Source organism: Morus notabilis, unplaced genomic scaffold, assembly GCF_000414095.1.
Source record: "Morus notabilis unplaced genomic scaffold, ASM41409v2 Scaffold1242, whole genome shotgun sequence".
NCBI lineage: Eukaryota > Viridiplantae > Streptophyta > Magnoliopsida > Rosales > Moraceae > Morus > Morus notabilis.
In genome coordinates this window covers 315921-324373 of record NW_010358947.1, presented here as the reverse complement: position 1 = coordinate 324373, position 8453 = coordinate 315921, and the positions used below count along the sequence as shown (strand labels likewise).

General features: G+C 37.2%; 2 protein-coding genes across 2 annotated transcripts; both read right to left on the bottom strand.

Annotated features, from left to right (window-relative positions):
• Positions 1–180: 180 nt before the first annotated feature.
• LOC21393810 (CRM-domain containing factor CFM2, chloroplastic) lies at positions 181–1847 on the bottom strand (the record flags this gene model as incomplete). Its single annotated transcript, XM_010093652.2, has 3 exons — positions 1109–1847; positions 387–903; positions 181–311 (listed from the first exon to the last, which is right to left on the bottom strand). Coding segments are annotated over exons 1-3 (1335 nt in total), but the record flags the coding sequence as incomplete, so codon positions are not given.
• A 3832-nt stretch (positions 1848–5679) lies between these two features.
• On the bottom strand, positions 5680–8204 carry LOC21393809 (protein CREG1). The gene is made up of 6 exons (XM_010093651.2): positions 7914–8204; positions 7318–7353; positions 6510–6711; positions 6339–6417; positions 6098–6215; positions 5680–5942 (listed from the first exon to the last, which is right to left on the bottom strand). The coding sequence occupies exons 1-6, from the start codon at positions 8078–8080 to the stop codon at positions 5918–5920; spliced, it is 627 nt and encodes a 208-aa protein (XP_010091953.2). The 5' UTR covers positions 8081–8204; the 3' UTR covers positions 5680–5917.
• Positions 8205–8453: the final 249 nt, after the last annotated feature.

The following is an 8453-nucleotide window of genomic DNA, read 5'->3' as shown; positions in this document are numbered from 1 at the left end:
ATATATATATATATATATATATTGCAATATTAAGTGGCAAGGAAAATAACAGATGAAAAGTTCAGCTACTGTTTTCCAATTACTATGTTATCTTTATGCCATGGTTGACTTGGTAAACATGCATGAGGAGCTCTAAGGCAAAATAAATTAAACATACATATATTTTTAACCAAAGGCAACCTTTAACTCTTCCGCCATCATTTCACTATTAGTGTTCTGCACCCCTCTCTTGATAGCAATCTTGGCGACCTCGCATTTTTCCCATAGTTTGACAACGGAAGAAGCCAATCCTTGAAGATTCCTATTTCGGCCTGCCAAGATAAGAAAATGATTACTAACATGTTGAACACATTAACGCCAGTTATGGCACTGGAAGCCCAACTCACCCAAGGCAAAATGGCATGGCAAGGGCCGAGCAAGCCTCCTTAATGTGGTCATTTCATCATCTGTTAGTTTAGGCAGCACGCCATAGGGAAGAAGGCGAAAGGGTCTTCTGTATCCATGAACAATCGGGCGTAGAAGATCAGCATCCACAGGCTGAGGATCATATCCCCACCAATCAGTAAAACGCGGACCCAGCCCATCTAACAAGCGGTCGGCTTCTTCTGCAAGTTGCGCCTCCCCTGGCAGCTGAAATCGTACTCTATTTGGCAAGCCAACACCTTGTATTAAGCTTGGTTGAACCAATTTATTCCCGGGGGTTGGAGCAACAGTTTCTACTCCATCTATACTAGATGAAGTATCCGTTTTATTCTGTTCTTCATCTCCAACGTCTGGAACCGGTAACGTCGCGGTGTGAGATGCGTCTTTCCCCACAAAAAAGTAAGGGTATTTGTATTTTATCCCTCTATATAACACTATCTTACTTCCAGACCTCCAAACAACCAAGCCTCCGGTTTTTTTCTGCCAAATTAGCTCCATTACTCAAAACTAACACAACTTTATAATCAAAATGTCACCTTTTAAGCTACATTACTCTTCATTTAACTTTGAGCAGCAGTTTGTACAAGTTCGATTGGAAATGCAAGATCAAATAGACCACAACTACGGAATAATTTGTGAAATTCGTAACAAGACATTGATAAATCAATAATTAATTGAGAATTACCTCCAATAAATCATGCGTCCGCTTCATGTTCATCCTACAAATATCTTCACACTCGATCTTGACGACCTCAGACTGCCTCCACCGCTCGTGAATCCCATTCACAATCCCTTCCGTAATCCCGGCCTTCCCGACCTTCACCTTCTTCCTCAACCCAATCCCCAGCGTCCTCAGCCTCCTCAGCTCCTCCGGCGGCAGCCTCAGCTCCGCCAAAGTCGGAACCCTCTCCCTCTCCTCCCTCGCATTCGCCGCCGATTCCTTCCTCTCTTCTCGCCTCTGCCTCCTCACCTCGGTCTTCAACTCCCGAAACCTCTTGATCGCCGTCCCCGAACCCGGCTCCGGAACCGGATTCTCCGGCGAGCTCCAGCTGGCGTCGATCGTGTGGCCGACCCTCTGCTTCGGCAATCGGTGCGGCAACGGAACGAAAATTTCTCCGGCGGAGGACCTCTCCGGCTCCGGACTTGGATTCTCGTCGGTGAATCCGAGGCTGCGGAGCTTCTCGGAGATTCTTTGGATGGCGGACTTAGGAAGCAAGGTTTGAGCGTCGGCGTTGGAGCTTCGGACTGTGAATTTGAGGGGTTTGGGAGTTGTGGAAAATGGTGAAGAGAAGAAGAAGAGAGGAGGAGATCGGTGGGTCAGTAGTTTTGGCGGGAGAGGGGAGGTGGGAAGTTGAGATGGAGGAAGCAACATTTTTTTCAGTTCGTCATGGAGGGAGTTTGGGATTCAAAGATAAGGAAGGAGTCCTTTGTATGATCTTTTCGCTTTCAAGCAGACGAGTCTGTTTACATTTAACGAATGAACAAACGACATAAAAAATGATGTCAGTTCTGTCAAACGACCTTTATTTACTAAGACTATCTTCAACGCAAAGGTTAATGCCTTGCCTACTGCATATTTAACATCAAAAACTATAATGGTGATATGTTGCGTTCCTATGCATAATATTAGTTTAAATGTTATAATATTTTTGTAATCATTGAATTTTAAAAATTTTAAAGGTAAATTTCTAATATTAAAATAATTAGAAAGATAAATATTAAGATAATTAATTAAAAAAGTAAATGTATCAACTAATAGCACTCAAATGGTAAATTTATCATATGTTTTACTTATTGTAAATCAAGTACAATCAAATATAACATATGACAAATTTATCACAATAAATAACATTGCAATAGAAAAAAATTTTTACACTCAAAATATTAAATTTGTAATTGATACAAGTATTGCATTGGAGATGTTGTAATACTCAGCCTATTTGCGAGTGATCATTTGATTAATGATATTTTCGTCTTGACATCTAAAGAGTTGTCAAATGGGCCAAGCCGTCCATGAACAGCCCGGCCCAGCTCGTAATAGTGCCAGATTCGGCAAGCCCAATATGGTAATGTTACAGGTCGTGCCGGCCCGGCACATTTGATGGGCTAGGGCTGGGCCACGGCTTCTCAGCCCGCGGCCCGGCCCAAGCTTGGATTTGGCCATTGTTCGGCCCGGCCCAAGCCCCCGAAACGGTCTGCCAAAAAACCCTCCAGCCAGTGAGGATTGTGACCGTTGGGCCCGCGAAGGGCCCAACTGTCACAATTTGAAAAAAAAATCTCCTATAAATACCCCTTAATCTCACACAATAATTCACTCTCAACTTCTCATCTTACTCTTATTCTATCTCTCATCTTGTTTTTTGATTTTGATTCTACGCTTTTATCTCGCGATCACTCATTTTCTTGCTCTTTCATTTACAAAGTTTAAGTTCAATCAATTTCTAAGAAAATGGCCGCATCAAACTTCTTTGATTTCACTACTCACCCTGAGCTTAGTGATGAGTTATTTTCGAGGATGAAATGATGGCTCAGAACCCCACTCCCACTGAACCAGAAAATGCTCCGGTAGATAATGTTTCAGTGCACAACGAGACAATCTCTAGTTGACAATTTTAGGTCTTTTAATGCTACTGTATCTTGTACTTCTGATCTATGGGAGGGGTGCAATAAAACTAGATATTTATACATCACGGCACATTATGTTGATGATGAAAGGATATTACAAAAGAGAATAATAGGTTTTTGTTTATGCTCATATCGTCACAACGCAAATGCTATTTTTGAAACAATAATGGAAATTTTTGGGTTTTATGAGATAAAAGATAAAGTTTAAACTATTACTTTTGATAATATGTCAGCTAACACGGCTGCAATTAACATGTTTAAACGTAATTTGAAACCAGCGTTTGGAAGGAAAATTTTTCATCAACGGTGTGCGTGTCACATAATCAATTTAGTAGTTCAGGCAGGAATTGAACATATTTCAGCTAATCTAACAAATTTAGAGAATCCTTTATCCTTCATATCTAATTCTGGAGCTCGGCTCTAAGAATTCAAACAATATTGCAGGAACAGTCAGATGTGCCTAAGAAGGTTCCCAACTGACGTAAGACATAGGTGGAATTCCACCTATTTAATGTTAAAGGCTGCACTTTCGTATCAACAGCTCATTACAACGTGTGTAAACAGTAAGAATTATCAGTTTTTAATTTTCGATACAGATTAGCAGATTGGTAAGTATTTTTTAAAATTTCTAGAATTTTTCTACAATGCTACTGAAGTACTTTCCGGAGTTTATTATCCTACTGTACATTTAGCTTTACATCAACTATTTAATATTTCAGAAACATTTTCTTATTATAGGGATATTGAACTTTTTAGAAACATAGTTAAGCTAATGGAAACTAAATTTAAAAGTTATTGGTCAGATTGTTTTATGTTATATGCATTAGCAACCATTTTAAATCCTTGGTGCGAAGTAGATGGGACTGAATCTTTGATGATTGCTACAACATAAAATTTAGGTATTGATATGCTACTAACTATTACTGACGCTAGGAAAATGTTAGAAAAGTTATTTGGTTTGTATGAAGAAAAATACAGCACAAGTAAAAAAGAATAGGGAACTTTGACGCCAACTAGCAGTTTAGGGCCTAAAGGCTCGTCGTGGAATTTCTTGAAGAAGAAAGAGAAAACGACACGATCATCATCAACACAAGCATCTACCGAACTGGTAAAATATTTTGAAGCAAATTTTGTAATCGATGATGACAAACTAGACATCTTACAGTGGTGGAAGAGCAAGATCAATCGTTTTCCAACATTGTCTGTAATAGCTCGTGACATTCTAACAACTCCAATGTTAACGGTAGCATCGGAGCGAGCATTTAGTGCAAGCAACAGAATTCTTGACGAGAAGAGAAGCAAAATGCATCCAGATATCTTTGAGGGGCTAATGTGTGTTAAAGACTAGGAAGATGCCAAAAGACGAAAACAACAATATACGGATGATTCAATGCAAGACTATTTTTCTAACTTAGAAATAACATAATCTTCTTGAAGCACTTAGGTTTTGTAATTTACTTATCCTAGAATACTGTACTCTTTTTCCTTCGCTAAGGTTTTGTCTCAATCTCTCCACAGGTTTTACCTGACAAGATTTTAAAAGAGGCAATCATTTATGTGTACTTATTTGTATTATCTCAATTTAATAAAATCACATCTTTTAGGGGGCATATGATATATTTTCTTATTTTTAATTAAATTTTGTAAAAGAAATTACAAGGGCCGGCCCGTGAAGGGCTTGAGCCCAAGCCCGGCCCTAACTCTTATAGACTAGGGCCGCGGGCCAATTGTGGGCCTGAGAGTTTCTCCTCAGGCCCGGCCCTAGTACGGCCCAGGCATACCACGGGTTTGGGGTCGGTCGTGCCGTGCCGGCCCAACACGGCACGTTTTACAACTCTACAATCCAAGTTCTTAAACTCTTAATTTAATCACATAATTGATTAAAATCGATGACTAACAATTATTCCTCAATTGTAATCCTCGTAACAATGTATCCTTTGATTTTCAATATAAACTATTCGTACTCTCTTATCTATGAACTATTATAGAAAAAACTCGTTTCTTAAATTTTCAATAAAAATTAATACGCAATTAATCTGTGGTACACATGTACTACGAGTCTCAAAGTGCCACGTGGATTGAAAAGCAGTGGATATAACCTTCATATGCCATTTTTAGACCCTTTTTTTTTGGAAAAAAAAAGAAAAAGAAAAGAGTGCCACGTAAATTTGTTGATATCTTTTTCCTTTATCTCCATATAGGTTTGGTTTCCCTTTCAATTTGGGGTTTTTTTTTTTTTTTTTTTGTTTTTTGGCTGAATACATTTTCAATGTGGATTGAAAGGTGCAAAGATTCCCAAGATGTTGCTCTCGAGTAAATCCCCCTTCTATTTTATTTTTGTAACTAAAAATATTAATAAAAATGTAAGCAAGAAGGACAATAAAAAACAATATGTCGTTCTGCAAGTAATTGCATGCATGTTTATTATAGGCAGCATAACAACGTACAATTAAATAAAATCGACATGTCGTTTCGTGTAACTAAAAATATTAATAAAAATGTAAGCAAGAAGGACAATAAAAAACGATATGTCGTTCTGCAAGTAATTGCATGCATGTTTATTATAGGCAGCATAACAACGTACAATTAAATAAAATCGACATGTCGTTTCAGAAGTAATTCCATGCATGTTTATTATAGGGAGCATAACAATGTACAATTAAATAGTTTTACATTTACAGGGAAGACAAGCAAGATCTTTTGTGGTACAAACTCAACACCGAACAATTATCAACAATGATTATTATAAGATAATAAGACAAAGCATTGCTGTACAACATGTAAACAATACATTAGGAGTTGTTTACATTTACAATTTCATCAATCCCATTGACGGTAGTTTTGTCATCGAATACAAAAAGAAGAGAATTCACATAATGTAGGCGATTTCTTTCCTGTATGGCAGATACCCAAAAGCAAAAAATCAAAATCAAAATCAAAATGAATCAAGTACTGCGAAATGAGATTAAACTTTATTCATTTCAAAGGCACAACAACGCGGTGTAAATTTTGTGGTAATTTCCCATTAGGCAAACATGGTACAGCTCACATTTTGGGGTGCAAGTACTCGTCCGAAGTGATAGGTTTAGGACCACCAAACCAATCAATCAAGAAAATATTCTCGATCTCTAATTTGAAGATCTGGAAGTTATGACTCTTAGGCCAGTCTGTCAAAACAAACATCCAAAATAAAACTAAATTCAGCCTGGTTAGAGACACAAAACACGATGAAAAATGAGAAAAACATGGCACTAGATCTGCCGTTAGCATGTCAAATTTTGTCAAGTTACCCTTCATCTCTGAATGTTTCGAGAACAATGCGGTTTTAGCAAACTCTGCTTCTTTGGATTTCGGATCGACTAATTTAAACTGGAATACCATCCAAAAACTGTCAGTTCATTCTGTTCCAATATGATATCTTCCTCAGAAATTGCATAGTCAAACTTAAATTAGCAACGCACCTTTCCTGTAAGTGTTAGCTTGGCACAGGTTGGGTTCTCCGGGTCTATTTTCCCACAAGTTCCCAGAGGGTACTCACTGACTGTAAGTGAAGCCCTTGGATCTTTCAATCCATATCTGGCACTTGGATCAAGAGTTGTTAAGTAGAAGTATGGGATACCCTTGCCTTTACCAGGTTTCCCATCACTGAATGAGACCACATTCCTACATGGCAACAGTGTTACAATATAAAACTATTATTGGTCTACTTCTTTATAGTTAACAGTTTACGTTTACGGGAGTAGGAGGTCCTAGATACAAACTCGTGTAATTACATTTTCTAACGTTGTCATCACGTGTTGAGCCCTCAAAATATTTCGGGCTCATAATTAATATTTGTTCGCAGATTTGCCCATCATATGGCCTACAAGTGAAGGAGAGTTGTAGAATATAAAACTATTTCGGTCCACCTCTTTATAGCTTAAGCTTTGTGGATAATTGGTAAACTAAGAAGCAGTAACTAATATCTTAGGTTAAGGCGCGACTTGAGAGCGCACTCTAATGAGGCAACACGTGATTCTTCAATCTATATGAAGTTAAAAGCAGAGAGCAAAAGAAAATAGTATTTCTGCATATGGTAGTTGAAAGATTTGGATCTTGAACCTGAGAAGTAAGGCTATGTTTGAAACCCAAATTCTATGGTGAAAAAAAAATTGAAAGAAAGTGCAACGAAAAAAAAATGAGGGGAAAAGAAAAAAAAAAAGGTTAATAAATTTAAATTTTCTCTAAAAACAATGCAGTATATATGAACATACGAAAAAGAAACCTTACCCAAAAGGTGCTCCTCCCAAGTCACTTGAGATGGTACTGCAAAATCAAGACGAGCAATGTAAGCTATAAAGATTTTCAGCTTTTTTTTTTTTTTTTTTTTTTTTGCGGATAAAAGATCATAAATTTGAAGAAGGAAAAACTATCAAGTTCCATAATTCCACTGCTGTGAATTAGGTTTCACGAATACAAAATCACAATTGTTATTTGATTATACTACTTTCCAACAAAGGTTCTATCTTTCCTTCTTTTTTCTGGGAACATAAAAAAAATAATAAATAAATATATGGCAATCCACTAGCAAACAAACAAGGAAATCGAGATTTCTATCGATCAATATAACAATCAGAGCATAATATTTATCGATACACGCCCACAACTGATAATCACAAAATTAAATCTTACAAGCAAAATCAACCGAAACGAACCAAGTTCTAATCGTTTCCTATAACAGCCCAATAACCCAGAAGAAACAATCCAAGCGAAATTCACCAAAAATGGTTTTTTTTTTTCTCAAAAAAAAAAAGGAAAACCCAGAATCCATTAAGGCTAAATATGATTGAGAAAAATACAAAAGAGTGAAAGAGAGATTTATGTACTTTAAGACGCCCCATGAGTTCTGAGCGACCAACCAACGAGCAGTGGCAGCGGCATTATCCGGGTCGGGTTTCTTAACCGAAAGTGACCGACCTTGGACTTGGGAACCCAAAAACACAGAAATCAAAAAGAAGAAAATGTTGAAAATATGAAGAACACGTCCTACCATTTTTTTCTTTTTCTTTTTCTTTCTTTTTCTTTTTTTTTTTCTTTTGTTATTCCTTGCTTAAAGATGAAGATGGAGTGTACTGAATAGTATAAAATTTTCCTATCGAGTCATTTGTAAAAGTAACCTATTTATACAAAAAACAGTCAGCTACCGGTTTTTGCTCAAAGAAGAAACTCAAGATCCATAAATAAATAAATAAAGCGAAATAAAGCAACGAGAGATGTGTCCAATCCTCTGCAGCCGAGAGCACGTCCATAAGATATGCCTGTGGATTGGCCAAGTCTAATTGATAATTCTTTCTGTCTTCTGAGAAGAATTTAAGAAATGGGCTGTTAGTATAAGAGTGGTCCTATTTATATATATATATATATAT